At 37.2% G+C, this 16,185-nt stretch overlaps 1 protein-coding gene across 1 annotated transcript; it reads right to left on the minus strand.

Moving 5' to 3' along the window:
- Positions 1-11,047: 11,047 nt before the first annotated feature.
- Positions 11,048-15,538, minus strand: LOC143635123 (uncharacterized). Its single transcript, XM_077103015.1, has 5 exons — positions 15,346-15,538; positions 13,343-13,521; positions 13,057-13,257; positions 12,130-12,354; positions 11,048-11,132 (listed from the first exon to the last, which is right to left on the minus strand). The coding sequence occupies exons 1-5, from the start codon at positions 15,536-15,538 to the stop codon at positions 11,085-11,087; spliced, it is 846 nt and encodes a 281-aa protein (XP_076959130.1). The 3' UTR covers positions 11,048-11,084.
- Positions 15,539-16,185: the final 647 nt, after the last annotated feature.

Below are 16,185 nucleotides of genomic sequence, written 5' to 3' on the forward strand. Positions count from 1 at the left end.
AGTAAGCAGAGAGCTTGGGACTCTCACTGTGGCAATACTCTACAGGCAACCCTTTAATGTTTCAAGACTTATCTTTCAAGGGTCGGTTTCCAATGCAGAGAAGGCAGAAGGATAAAGATTCCTCATGTATCCGAGGTTTCTACATATTTTGACAGACAAGGTTTTGCCTGATCTTCAACGAACTGGTGAAGTATTGGGATTGCAGAATCCAAACATTTGCAAAGGATAGAAAGATGCCAAAAGCAAATTTGTTGATAATGATGAATGGGATTTACTCCCATGGTTGCTCGTACCAGCACTAGAAGCTATTGATGTACCAAGGACTCCAGGGAATAATGACGTTGAAGATAGTGCTGATGAAGATGATGATAATCAAAATGATGATGGAGGAGATGGCCCGGGAGGAGGGAATGACATGGTTATTGATCATACTGTTGATGCACAGGAGGTAGTTGAGGAAATTGTGCCTTTGATTGATCAAGTTGCCTATGAGGCAGATAATGCAGAGGTAGAGGTCAATGAGTAGATGAATGTACCAGTAATGAATCCAATCTCACAAGCTACAGAGCAGATGGATGATGATACTTTTGTAGCGGGTGTTGTATCAAATGTTACTGCAATAATTGAGAAGATAACTCCACCTGAATCTCCACCACCTGAACTTTACAAAGATAACACAGATTCACTTGAGCTAAGTGATGCTAATGATGATATCCTTTCTTCATCAGCCCCAACTGAACCTGCCCTATCTGATGCTGAACCAACTGTTACCATTCCTGTCCTCACACTACCTGCATCTCCACTGCAAGACTCACATATCCAAGCTCAACCTGCTACAGAAACTACCCAACCAACTCAACCAACCCCATCCTCTGAACCATATAAAGTTCCATCTCCTGAAACTGTAGAGTCTAAACCGTTCTTTGAACCCGCCCCAAAGCTGACTCTTGAAACCCCACCTTCAAGCCCCAATCTTTATGATGTTGTTTGTGAAAATGCCATACTTGAATTTGAGAACATAAAGTTAAAAGAACATAATGCCATTTTGGCTACAAGGAACTCGTCATTGGAAGCTGCATTAAATGAAGCTTTATTGAAGATTTGAACCCTTAAGGGGCAGTCTGAGGTTGAGAAGACTTCAGATGCACCAAAACAGGGGGAGAAACCTGAACCTGAAGGTGTAGAGAGCTTAAAGATAATTGGTAAATTATATGAAAGTTCAGAAGAGGAGGCTATGGAGGTTGGACCATCATATGCCTTAAACATGATCAATCAAGCATATGATGATGGAGAATCGGAGGATGAGGGGGAGGATAAAGAAGAAGAAGAAACAGAGGAAGAACTCTTAAAAAGAAAAGCAAAGGGAAAGGGGGTTACACTTAGTGATGATGATCTACATCCCCTGCCCCAACATACAATTCAATCTGATGATGTCTTGTACAAAGAAAATGTAGTTGATCCAGATGTGGCTGAAGCTGAGTCTGTGAAAACTGCAATAAAATTAATGAATGAAGAGTTGGGGGCATTAGAGAAAGAAGAGGAGGAGGAAATCCCTCAGGATGTTATTGAAGTGTTAATAAACATGAAAGAAAAAGAAGAGGCAGATGAAAGGATGATGAAAGAGGCAGATGATGCCTTTAAAGCTACAATTGAAGCTCTTAAAACAAATCTGAATGGAGTTGAGCAAGAACCTACACAGACTAAAGAGCCAGTTATCACTGAGCCTGAAGAGCCAACAACTCATGATCAAGAACAATCTGAGACTGAACCTGACAATCCTGAAAAGGAACAAGAACTTGGCTTGGGACCAGTTATCCATGAAGAAGATGAATCCATTGAAGTCTCAGCAAGTACTATGGTTAAATTGGTTATAATGAAGGATCTTACACTCATTCTGAATAACCCAGAGAGACATCATCCAGAGATAGTGATAGCAGCAAGAAAGGCTCAACAAGACTTCATTAATTTGAGTAAAAAAGGAGAACCAAGAGTTGAAGAGCATGTTGAACCAAATGAACCCATTATTCAAGAAGTTACTGAAGAATCTGAAGAGACTCATATAGATGAACCTGTTACTAAAAAATCTGAGTCAGTGGATGAGGAAATAATAATTGAAGAACCAGAAACTGAAGTAGAGCAACCTGACACATCCACTCCAACTCAATCATCTTTGAAAAGAAAAGCTACATCTGAAGTTGAGACACCAAAACCTAAAAGACAGAAATCAGTAAAGAAAATGGTGTACAAATTAAGATTAGAAAAGTTAGAAGAAAGAAGGAGGGCTCAATATGCAAATGTTGAAGAACCAATGATTGAGGCTCTTCATAATCTTGAAGATGTGATTGATTTAGAGGATGAAAATGAAGATGAGGAAGGGTTGAAGGAAACTGAAAAGGAAAATAAAGATAAAGACTATCTGATCAGCTTGGGATATGATCCAATATATCTTCAAAGACTATCAGAAGAAGAAATAGCAAAGGAAGCTGAGGGGTGGAGAATAAGAAAGACCAAAAGAGAACTGTTGATGAAGGCTGGTCACAAGCCTGCATTCCATAACCTGCAACCATTTGATAAGATTGACAGACTCTACAAAAGAGCTCTTGTAGATGATATCTCAGAATATGTGAAGAAGGTAGCAAAGAAGGTAGAGGGTGAAAAGGTACTAAAAGAGTCTGACGGTAGAACTGAAAGGAAAGCAACTAATGAAGAAGATTATGAAATGATAGAGGCTAAACATAAAGATATCAAATTTCTTCAACTGTACGGCTACAGTTATAACTATTTGATAAATCTTTCTCCTGAAGAATTGAAAAGAAGAATTCAACAGATAAAGGACTCTCACAAAGATCAGGCAAGTAGAGAAAAATTTGAGAGAGAACAAGAGCTAAAGATGAGGTTACAAGAGGAAAGAGATGAAGCTGAAAAGAAAAATCAAGAAGCAAAAGAATGGTTTGAAGACCCTCAGAGAGTCCAAACTTTAAAAGATCTAGTAATGGACAAGGGTATGACTGAAGAGGAATTCAATAGAATGCCCTATATTCAACTACTAGAGATATACAAAAGCGAGCAAAGAATGTATATGAAGACAGAAAGAAAGTTGCAGGAAGATAGAAGGAAGATGGATGATCTAGTGAGAGCAGAAATGATGAGTGCATTGCACCGGAAAGGAGTTGGTATGGGAAGATTGATTTCACAAACTGATGAGACTATCAGGAGATGGTATAAGGAAGAAGGGCTTGATGCATAAAAGAAAACTCAGCAAGGAAGCACAAGCCGGACTCCAAGGTCAGAGGTTGTGAGGCCTGAACCACCACGCAATGTAAATTTGCCCACACATCTCTTCTTCGGTAGACGATCAAAGACCTTGAGAGTCATTACTGAAGATAAGGAAGAACATCTCATCATCTTTAGGGATGATTTAAGAACTTTCACTGAAGAACAATTGACCAGGATGGTTGAATTGACTCTGTATGACAAAGAAATGATCTCTCGAAATTCATAAAGGAACAAGCAGAAAGGGGATTCCCATTCTTGCGGCAAAAGAAGAGAGAGATCAGAAGTCAAACAGAGAGGGAAAAGAGGAACAGGAGGATAAACGAAGTACACACATCTGAGCTCTCTCTCTCTCTCTCTTTGACTTGAAGAAACAAAAAACACAAGCAAGCAGCTCACACCATAAAAGGAAAACCTTGAAAGAGTGCTTGGCTATGAGAGAAGTTATGCAGGAACCAAACTCAGAGGTGCAACAATTCGGGAGAATCACATACATAACGTACAATCAGCACAACGATTCTATTTCACTGAGAAATGAGTCCGGGATACCAATTGCGGTGATAAGACATGATGAGGATCTCAAATTCATGCATCCTCAAGACTTACAAGACTTAATTGATGCAAAGTTTCCAAATGACTCCTCAGATGCTGTGGAACTGGATATGATCAAACAAAGAGCTGCCTATGTCAAGAGACTAAAGGAAAGATCTGATACAAGGAGCAGAGGAAGAAGATAACAGAATAGAGCTAATGGATGATGGATTTTATTTCTGTGTATCTTTGTATTTTAGTTTAATTTGTAAAAACTTTAATTTGTAATGCCCAAGAGGCAGAATTCCTAATTATGTAATGAAATGACATGTTCTTGAATGATATATATTCTATATCTGATGCATGTGTAACTCTATGCAGGTATGTTTTGGTGCATCTGAGCTTGTTCCAATCTAGGGGAGATTGTTGGGTCGGATTTATGATAAGGAAGATTGGAATCTTCTCAACCTCCTCAAAAAACGGCTAAGTATGGACTTCGAGCAAGCCTAGACGATCGAGCATGGTTTTACTACTTCGAGCAAGGTCTTCAGAACCTTAAATGGTTAATTCTTCTAAGTGTTAAGGCTTCGAGCAAGCTACACTTCAACGAGTAAGAATATTCTTCTATCGAGTATGGATTGCCAATCGAGCAAACAGCTTGATCATACAAGTTTTAACCAAGTGTTACAAGCACAGGATGATCGAGCACATGGGGACAAGCATGGATGCAATAAGAAGATGTCGAGTGATCAAAGCAAGGACTTCGAGCACAGTTCAGTTCCCGAGCAAGATTTACATCTGAGCATGCTAAAGATTGCTGAATAAGAAAAGCTGAAGACATCAAGAAGAATGAGCTTGCTCGATGGATTAGTTCGAACAAAGCATGGACTAGTCAAGAAAAATGAAGTCTACTAAAAGGGGATATCTTCACTGAAGATATTCTAAGTAAAGTATGCTCGATGACAGTCAATGAGCATACCTAGCATAATGAGCTTGCTCGAGCAAGATTGTTATCTTGCTCGAGGACTCAACACTTGTATTATTTTGTATTTCATTATATAATGATTAGGAACTTCTAGAAGGAATGTCAGGGTCTATAAATAGGGGTCTTAGGATACCTTTTAGGACACGGATTTCCAGACGGAATACAGGCTGGCAAACACTGAATACGAAAAACATCCAAAGAATATTCTCTTTGTTTTCTCGTACAATCGCCGCCGCCGTCACACAAAACCCTAGACATTCCTTTCACTGTTCCATTAATGATGTATTTATTACAGTGAATCTTTGTCTATTGAATTAGCTTTTATTGACCATATATTACTGTTTTGTGTTTATTATTCACACTCGTTTGTTCCCACTCGTTGGATATCCTGATTCCGCCGGGATATTCAACAGGCCTTTGGGTAATCGAGTCGGTGTGTTCTTGTCAACCTTTAAGGTTTCACCCGATTCACAGTCCTGACAGATACTTAAAATATGATGGAATACATTTTATGAAAATATACACGCGGCCACAACAACTCTTATTCTGTCTACTCTTCACATTTTATTTAGTTCAATTATAAATGGCATATAAGTTTCTTTTCTACTTAATTTATGTTTCACTATTGTAGTCTTTTGCTTCAAATTATGAACGGTAGTCCTATATGGGATTCAATAATTATGACCGGAATTAGCAAATCCAAAGTATTGCGGTTCAAAAGAAAATCAATACGTATGTTTAGTATTTGTAGTGTTTGCATTACAGATGTTAGAATTAAACGCACACATGAAACTGAACACAAATACAAAAGCAATAAACTAACACGAGGATTTAACGCGGTTTGGTCTAAACTGATCTACGTTCACGGGTGGCAACTAGGCATTCTTTATTGAGTGACAAGAGATAACAAGTACATAATGTCATATATATATATATATATATATATATATATATATATATATATATATATATATATATAGAGAGAGAGAGAGAGAGAGAGAGAAACAACTAGGATTTGCATCTTATTAAATAAGAAATCTAAACCGGTCTGGGTTTCGGTCTGGCCACCCTACACCCATCTGCCATTTGGACTTCAAGTAATAAATCGGGCATAAAAAAAGGCCTACGAACCCAACAATCACCCACTCGGAGGCCTTGAGTACTTTCGTCTGCACTCCTGATCATACTTCTGTAATGTGAACCTTAAACTTCTTCTAGTTGCCACCGCCTTCTCATCAACTAACCCGAAGGCTCGTTGAAGCTCCCCGGAGCTCCAATACGTCAGGCACGGCTAACACTTCCCTTGACCCATTCTCTAGCCCTACCGGCTCCTACTGTAACGAACTACCGAATCCTGAGATAGCCTGAGGCACTCTCCGTATTCAGCAAGTAATTCACTGGAGAGACTTTTACAGCTGGAATATAGGTCTTCTTAATCCACTATTGACCTAGAATTGTAACTGAAACACAACCTGTGCTCCCACTGTCACAATGTCCCCTAACTGATTTAACCTTCCTAGCTCGTTCATCCTGAATCTTCACTTTGGCTCTGGGTTTGTTACTTGCAAAACAAACCTTCTTCTGCCACGAGATTCTGTGAACCGGATTTTGTCTTTCACCAAAACTGGATCCACTTCTATCAGTGACATATCGACCATACACAACGAACCCATTTTCTTGCCATGAGCAACCACGAGATTCCCTTTGACTACTTTCCACGGCACATTCCCGAACTTAACATCGTAACCCTGGTCATCCAACTGCCCAACTGAAATCAAGCGTTTCTTCAAACTTGGAATAACTCTCACATCTTTCAAAGTCCAAGAAGTACCAGCTGAAGTTATCAAATCAATATCTCCCATACCCGTAACCTCTAAAATATCATCATTCGCAAGTCGAAACTTTCCAAAATCCCCAAACTTTAGATTCTTCCGTTTCACTACAGTAAGTGGCATGAAACGATGCACCAGAATCCATCACCCAATCATCAGCGTTACTCTCAACACAGCAAACCAAAGCCTAATCACTGCTGACCCTATCATCTGTGTCGTCTTCTGTAACGTTCACATCTTTCTTACCATTCAGACACTGATTCCTGAAGTGGCCCATCTCTTTACAATTCTAGCATTCAATATATTTACAAGTCTTAAACTGACTTTTCTTCCTGCTCCCACTGCCTCGTTGTTTTCCCCTACCTCTACCCTCTGTGACTAACATATTGCATGATGATTCACCTGAACTTCTGCGTCTTGATTCTTCTCCCAGAATCAGGTCCCGAATCCCATCAAAGTAATTTTGTAGACGAACTACAAACCTCATTCACTGTTTGTGACAGACTGTCTGGCGAAGAAGATAATAACATCGGGCCTTGAACTTCATCATCAAACTTAATGTCAACTGACACTAAGCAGGACATGATCGAATTAAGATTATTAACATGCATTGTAACTGACCCACCCTCTTTCATTCTAGTTGTCACTAGCTCTTTGATAAGATAGACCTTATTCGCTGCCGAAGGCTTCTCATACATGTTGGATAGTGCTTCCATCATACCACGTGCTGTGGTTTCTTTCATGATGTTAAATGTCACATCTTCCGACAATGACAAAGTAATACAAGCCCTCGCCTTCTTGTCTAACTTCTTCCAATCTGCATCTGACAACTTTTCTGGTTTTTCATCCCCAAGCACTACATCTAAGTCTTTCTGACAAAGTAACACTTCAATCTGCATCTTCCACCAACCAAACTTCTGTATCAAACCCTTTCCGTCTTCTGCCATGACAATGACTAAAACAAAAACCTTGATAAAAAACAGAGACATGCACAGCAATGGCACGGGCCTGAACTTACCGGTTGTTCTACTGAACTCTGTTAAACAATCAACCTATTTAACGCAATGGAATGACGAACTGTAAATCAGAAACTGAAACTTTAATTACTAAAACAATAAAACCTGACAACGCGGTTGGCACCGGTTACTGGTTTCTTAAGGCTTCTTCTGATTAAACAACACTTCTTTAAAAAAGTTGAATGTTGATTTAATTGTCTTTACTCATATCCAAAAAAGAATTAACTAATCTTTTGAATCTTGAGTAATCTACCCAAAAACAAATCAGCCACTTGGTTTGAACAGGCCCACCTCCTTTGCTTTGTTTTACGGCTCACCAACTTAATTTTGTCAACTTTGAGCTTGCTTCCCTAAAATCCTAAATCACGAACCAACGGGGAAGCAGCAGTACACAGTGGATGTTAATTACTTACAAACAGAACCGAATCAAACTTACTTCGAACGACAAATCTGATCGGCCAAGAAAAAAAACTTCAATCCTGGTGCCTAACCTTCGACGAAATGCTGATAACTGATCGAGGCCTGGGTATAAGAGACTCAACTGAATCGGCCTTCTGGTGTAGCAGCGAGAATCGGAAGACGGAACCCTAGCGAATGCTAGCGATGACGCGACGGCGTAAGAGGTTGGTTCAACGTGCTCTTCGTGTGATTCGAACCTAAGCTCTAGATGCCACTTGTTAGGATTAAACGCACACACGAAACTAAACATAAACATGAAAGCAATAAACTAGCACGAGGATTTAACGTGGTTCGGTCTAAACTGACCTACGTCCAAGGGTGACAACTAGGTTTTTTTTATTGAGTTACAAGAGATTACAAGTACATAATGTCATATATATAGAGAAATAACTAGGGTTTGCATCTTATTAAACAAGAAATCTAAATGGCCGGGCTTCGGTCTGGCCACCCTACACCCGTCTGCCATTTGGACTTCAAATAATAAACCAGGCCTAATCAAAAGGCCTACGAACCCAGCAATAGAGTTATATGTTTTTCATAAATATGGTACTTTTTAACTTGAAAGACGGTACTATATTCACAAGGCAAACTAACAAACGACTAGTCATCACTCACCAACAATTACAGTTACAATAAGACATGAGGTTTCTAATACATCAAATTCACACCTTAACCCAATCGACTCCATTCTTTTAATCTTGAAGCCACTCATCAGAAGGTTAGAATATCTATATCATCCACAACTTTATTTGGGCTCGTATTGATTCGCTGTTGTTCCTTGCTCTCCATAGACTCCAAATCGTGACCCAGAAAATTGCTTGAATTAGCTTCCTTTATATTGGGTTGCGGCCCAAATAGTTTTGATAGTGCATAATGAGAAAGCATAAAAAGGTAGAAGCTTTCACCATCTTGCACTACCTTATCAAACTGTATCAGCCAACAAGTAGGTGATCAATAAGTGTTCAGCTGTTTCTTGATGTTCCTCCTCATAAGTACGGGACTTGTAGCAATCCTTTCTAACATAGTTCTTAAAAAAAACGCTCACCTATTTAGGGATCCAATTAATCCATTCACAAAGACGATGATTATTTACGAAAAACTGGTTTCTGTTTTTTAACAATTTGAGCGCCAATTTAACCATGAGAATGCCGTCCGAATCGGCAATCCAAACCCTATCTTCCACATTTGTTATTGTTACATTACCGAGAAGTAATTGGCTTTCATGAAGTTCATTTCTTTCCCCGTATTTTGAGGAAATCTCGCCAATTCCAATCCCACACAATGATGTATCCGAGTCTGCTTCAACAGGCTCGGCTACCTTACAATCTTTGTACCGAGCGATTGCAAACAATAATGGAAACCTATCTAGTGGGTTACCAAACACATAAAAAAGATATTTTATATATATAAAAGAAAGGTTAGTTTAGCCGTTAATGATCTATCTAGTGGTTAATGGGTTACCACCATGCATAAATAAAAGCTGGTGTGGGAAACAGAAACAGTGAAAATGTTCTGCATGCGCACCGAACTCCACAAATGCATTTGATTTTGACCACCTACTGTCTTCCTCTTTTCCCCCTGTCTGTCTACCTAGTTTTTCTTTTGTGTTTCACTCAACTTAATTTCACCTTCTGTTGTACGTGTTACATTTAATCTTTTAAGGCCGTATAACATGTTACTGACCAGGGTATCATTTGGTGGTGGGCCGGTGGGGCATCATCATTTACCTTTGTTTCAAAAAAGAAAAATCTAACTGCCAATAAAATAAAATACTTTATTTGCTCAGTCAACACATTTAAGAGGCTGAAACTCACGTATTTCTTAGCCAGCTTCTTTACATACCAAATTTCAGTGATTTTCGTTTGGTCAGGATTTTAACATACGCAAACATCTAACTTTTTTTTCAAACCATTTGATGCAGCAATGGATGTTAAGATGTTTTATTACTTGAACCGGACTAAAAAAACACCATATGTTCGATTCAAATGAGTTATAACAAAATCAAGTTCAGGTTTTCAAAATATTCTAATCGAGTATTCAAAATTCGGATCCTGAAAATTCACACCGAATCCACTACCTTTTAATTTTTTTTATGAAAATATATTTATATATTTAGTATTTAATATTAATATGGCTTATGTTCTATCATAACCAGGTGAGCACATGGCAGTTCAGTTTGGTTTGCACCCTTAGCCATAATCGATTCACGGTTATAGCTGATCAGTTATGGTTTTGGTTAGTTTGGTGTGTTAAGCATGATGCTATCGTGATTGTTAAGAGTTGTGGTAAGCATAATGTGTTCGTAGTTTGTACCTACTGATTATAATAATTTAACATCAACATAATTAAGTACGTGTCTCAAATATTACACTGGCAAGTGCTTCAAGGCTATAACCAATGTATCCATTCATCTAACGTTCAATTACGAACAATAACTGACTCTTTTAAACAAACAACCTTAACCATAATCATCGTTAATCTAGGTTATCAGTTAATTTGGTTTAGTGGCGATTCAGCTGTCGGTTAACAACCTTAATTAAGACATCTATTGATTGTTATGAGCTTTTTTTCCCTCTCTTTCAAATGTCACGATCATATATAGAAAAATCAAATATAAAAGGACGTAACTTAATATGATAAAAACAAATTATAAAAGATTAACCTTACTCATCCATTACTAAATAATAAAATAATTACAAAAAAGTGATAAAATCGAAATTAGAAAGAAAGATTCCCAGCAAAAGCTAACAAAACCAACAAGTGTTTTTGGGAAACAGCTTTAATATCATCATCACCATCAATCCATCATCATCCCTCTTACGACACTCTGAATTAACAGATGTCAAGTCATTATAATAGTGTCATGGCCCTCATGGGCTTGAATCACAGGCCCAATTGCAGACAAAAACAGTAGCCTACCATTTAAACTATTTGTAATAATCACTTCAAGTTCACCTGCATTAATAATCCCCTAAATAATATGTACCTTCACATAACACAAGTTGGCTGCATGCAGCTTGAAAACAATCCCCACTTCTGCATTAACACAAAAAAACACTGTAAACAACACCATTCTATTTTGACTATTCTTTTGTCACATTACAGTACATCAATATGACTCTTTGTTTTATCCTAGATTGAAGCATGGCTATTTGTTTAATGAAAACATGGATAATTTTTAATAAAATATAACTTCAGTTTTGATATATTAAAAAATTAACTATGGTTTAATTTATTTGATAAATGGTAAAAGATAACAATCCCCGCTAGTATGGAAATTTCGTTTAGACTCGTCGAGTCTTATCAAGCCTTACGTATTTTTAAGTTTTCCCTGTTTGGCTTTCTATATACTAAACTTTCACTGCACAACCGATCTCAATTCAAGCTTTGGCCCGTTTAACATACTTCACAAGCTCGAGTCGAGTTTAGGTTAGTTATAATAAAGGTTTTTTATTTCAAAAAAATATATAAAATAAATAAAATTATTAAAAGAAAAGGGAGCTCGGTATGAGACGTACTCGAGCTTGAACTCTCTTATATCAAAACGAGCCAAGCTCAAGCTAAAATCGGCACGGCTCGTTTACACCCCAGTTTAAACTTCAAAAATAAAAAATATTGTAATGTCGTCTGTATTAAAAATAGGTTTGAAGATTTACCTTTTTCTATGTACATTTTTAAGTAGTAGAGAAATATTAACATATATCAAGACTTTTCCTTGCATTTTGACGGCATTTGAAATAAAATAATGAACGTGTGACTTACAACGAAAATAATGTTGACTTTAAGCATAGTAAAAGGGGGCCCCATATATTAATTATGTAAGTAGACAAAAGTATGTATTTACGTGCCTAAAATTGCGGGGAAATGATGCAAACGTGTCAGCGGACTCGTGACGTGTGATCATTTCATTTCATTTAAGTTTAATAATAATAATAACGGCACCACCCCAATCCAATAATATTAATAAATAAATAACTACATGTCACACATGCGTCACGCACGTGTGAGAGAGAAATAAAAATTACGAAATTACCCTTCTAGGTTTTGCACGGAGGAGCACCGGCGAGATCCGGTAAAGATCCTCGTCTACCGCCTTGGGTTTAACGGGTCGTTTCGGTGGCGGCGGTGGAGTTGCTACGCTGACAGGACTGGGTTGTTCTTTTGCGTCACAGTCGTAACTGTAGTTGTTGTACTCGTAGTCACAGACCACCCATGCGTCTTTTTTCTCTTCTTTCACAAGCGGGTAACCTGCTTTACGCTGTTGTACCATAACGTACTAGTCAAACTTTTAACACTCTAAAAGCTTAAAGATAAAAAAGAGGGTACTTTTTATTAGATTCAGTTTTTATATTTTTAAGTGGATGTACACATTACGGTTGTTAATGCCGAGTTTACTTTTAAAAGTAAAGCAAAATTAAACCCAAGATATATGAAACCATGTTAGAGAGTCGTGTATTGCAGTAGGAACCCAATTAATCAAACCGAACCAAAATAAAAATTGACGGTTTTGGTTTTGATGTATTCGCATCGGAACCAAACTTATAAACTTTTATTTTTTAGCTTTAAGTTTTAAGTAATATATAATTACTAACAAAATCATTTAGATCCAAATTAATTTTTTTACCAAACTTTTTCCGGCCAAATGACAACAGAAAAAACCGAACCAAAACCAAATGGCCTTTAAAAACCGAAAACCGGCATTTCGACTTTGATTAGGTTTTAACTCAAAACCAAACCGGCCGTACACACACCTAAATCCCTAATAACACGAGTAATAAAAGTTGTTTAGAATATTTACTTAACTAAAGTAACATATCATATAATGGTCAAAGATGTTTTATAAAAGTTAAATAAAAAAACTTTTGTGCAATAATTAAGTAATTTAATAGAAAAGAGAGTCGTCCCCATTATTTTTACTTAATAATAATAATAATAATAATAATAAAAGATATAAAATTACCGTCCGGCGAGGAACGACGATCATAGCAGGAGTAACAACATTGTTGTCGTACAAATCTCCAGTGACGTACAGATCACGATCTTCAGAATAACTGTACCGAAGCAATCCAGCTTGTCTGGCCGACTCAAAACACTGAGTGAACGGCAGATTATCATTACAATCCCAGCTTCCAAACGCCGGAACGTTGTTTCTCTTGTACTCCTGTAAAGCGTAAAGAGAATAGAATGAACAACAATCAATAATGAAATGAAAGTGTGTTGAAATTGAGAGGGATATAAGAGCTTACGTATTCGTAGTCGTAATCCATGGTGGAAGTGAGATCGATTGAATCTACAGAGAAGAATGTGAGAGGATGGTAAAAGGGGTTTTGGTCACTTTCGCTGTATTGAATATACGGGACTGGACCTTTTAAAGGCGAATGTTTATTGGGGTGACCATGGGTTTTGTGGATCTTTGGTTTAAGCCCTTGAAGTATGTAAGTTTTACACTTTGATCTTTTTATATATTGATATTGGAAACTTTTTACTATAGACAATAAGGTGGGTAAAGTAAATTTTAAAACCATTTAAAAGTTAAAACATCTATACATGTTTTAAGTAATATGGTTATGTAACTTTTAAGAAAAATAACAAAAGAATTCTTTACAAATGTTGGTCTACAAATAATATAATTATACCTAAGTGTTATTAATGCAATTATTAATTACTATTTTTGTGTAGTGTGATGTGAAAGCTCCCTAATGAGTCAAGCAATGTCAATAGCGAAGTTACGATACGTAGTGTATCCCTGCTTGAAGTTTATGTGCTTGAGATGTCCGAAACCGTGAATATGTACAGAAAAAGAAAAGAAACGTGTTGCAAAGTTACCCTTAATAGGCATGGTCATGTGTTAGAACTGATATTAGTTCTCGTTGAAGGGTGATGACGCGGAGCATTTGTGGTTGTTGCTCGATTATCGCTAACGTTTTGAGTGTTGTATTTGCTACCACTAATGTGGCTTATTGGTTGATGTTGAGCTCCATTACCGTTGTACCATTATTGTTGTTCGGTTCTCGCTAATAGGTTACTATTGACGGTGATTGCCCTTTAGGGTAGTGGCTATGTTACTTCTAGGTACCCATTACTTGATTGTTGTTGTTGGGCATTAGTTTTTGATGGGAAAGCAAAGCGGTTTTAATTGATAATTAAGCATGTTAAATCAACATGAGATTCACTTAGGTAGCGTTTGGTATGCAGTAATGACAGGGGGAATGGAATGACTCATTGTGAATGAATGAAAAAAGTGGTATTTGATTGATCAATAGAATGAAATTAACGATTACACATGGAATCTCATTCCATCAAAACTATTCATTCTTACCACCCTTCTCTTTTTATTCCATTTCTCTTTCATCTTACTTTCTCAACAACACCACCTGTCAACAACCACCACCACCTGACCACCACTCCCACCACCCGATCGCTATCACCAGTATAACAACCACCTCCGCCGCCATCGCCACCACTGTCTCCACCACCACTACCATCGCCATCACCACCTTACCATCAACGCTACAACTTCCACCACTAACATCATCATAGCTACCACAACCATTGTCACCGCTGCCGCCTGATCACCACCACTACAGCTTCCTGACCACCACCACCGTCACCGCCACCATACCATTGACATCATCATTTGACCACCAATGCTACCATCGCCACTAGGGGTGTCCAAATTTTGATTCGAAATAATCAAAATTCGGTTCGAATTCTATTATTAAGATTAGAATTCGATTTTAAAAATTTTGAATTCGATTCGTACTCGAGTATATAAATCGAATACGAATTAAATACGAATTTTTGATTTTTTATTCAATTCAAAATTCGAATTCAAATTATATTATTTTTTAATTTTTGTCAATCTATAAATAATAAATGTCCATTACAAATCAATAAGCCATACTATTGTTTCTTAGCCCGTACTATTATGGGTGTTATTAGCTTCTCGTCTAGAATATTTTGAATTTTAGGCTATTTGTTCTTTAACTTTGAATTTATTATCATGTAATATTGTAGCTACATTAAATTTATATATGTGTTTTGCAATTATGATTATGGTTTTAGAAGGTTTTAGCATAGGTGAATTTGAATCAGGTTGAATTTATTTGAATTCAAATCGAAATTATTCGAATTCAAGTTTCAAATATGAATTCGAATCGATTTTCGAGTTGATCAAATAGCTCAACTTTTAATCGAATACGTATACTGGCAAAAATATAATTGTTTGGATTATTAGATTCTATTTTACTTGAAAATTCATTGTTCGATTCGATGAACACCCCTAACCGCCACCACCACCGGTTCACCACTGCCACCCCCACCACCGGTTCACCACGACCACCCCCACCACCACCACCTTCACCACCACAGCCACCACCCCTGTCGCCTGACCGCACCGCCACCAGCATTGTCGTCTCCGGAGCTACCACCGTTGTCGCCATTGCATTTTTTTAAATTTTTTTTTATAAAAAAAATTATATTTTGAGATTGGAGTATTTTTATCATTTCTATTTTTTTCATACATTTTTTGGGGATACTAGAAAACATAATTAAGTATTGTCCACGGTTTGTGTTGGCGATTTTGAGAACTTGTTGAATTTTAAGAACTTTAAGAATTTCATTCTTAACCACACATTTAATTAAATATGTTAGATTATGTGGTTGAGATTAAATCTGATTAAAAAATTAAGTATGAGAGAAAATAAAGATGTACAGTGATTAGATTAATTTAAACGTCAGTTACACCTATGTAAAAAGTCGATTCGTTGCGTATAAAATGTTGTAATTTTTCTACGTACATATAACCTACATATATTACATATATGTAAAAAAAATTTAAAAAGAATTGTTATGTTGAGTTCTTTCGAGTTCTTAAAACTCAAGTGGTTCTCAAAAGAAATCAGTCATATATATATAATTGTCTACATTTAAAGCCCTCACGCCGCTCCCCCCCCTCGTTCCACCAGATTGCTCCATTAAAAATGATGGCTTCTCATTAGTTTAAACGTTAAATTTTCGCGGGTTATGGGTACTATCCACAGGTCTCGGTACCCATATTAAAAAAACGGGTTAGTACCTCTCATGCCAT

This window comes from Bidens hawaiensis, unplaced genomic scaffold (assembly GCF_021521415.1).
Source record: "Bidens hawaiensis isolate Kalapana, Puna unplaced genomic scaffold, B.hawaiensis_p1.1 tig00007411_1, whole genome shotgun sequence".
Taxonomy (NCBI): domain Eukaryota; kingdom Viridiplantae; phylum Streptophyta; class Magnoliopsida; order Asterales; family Asteraceae; genus Bidens; species Bidens hawaiensis.

Bases quoted from the DNA above. Each gene is read 5' to 3' on its own strand.
- LOC143635123 (XM_077103015.1), bottom strand. From the start codon at position 15,538: ATGGCGACAACGGTGGTAGCTCCGGAGACGACAATGCTGGTGGCGGTG. The intron at 13,258-13,342 runs GTAAGCTCTTAT...TACGCTTTACAG, and splicing joins TGGATTACGACTACGAATAC to GAGTACAAGAGAAACAACGT. The intron at 11,133-12,129 runs GTAATTTCGTAA...GTGTTAATGCAG, and splicing joins TCCGTGCAAAACCTAGAAGG to AAGTGGGGATTGTTTTCAAG.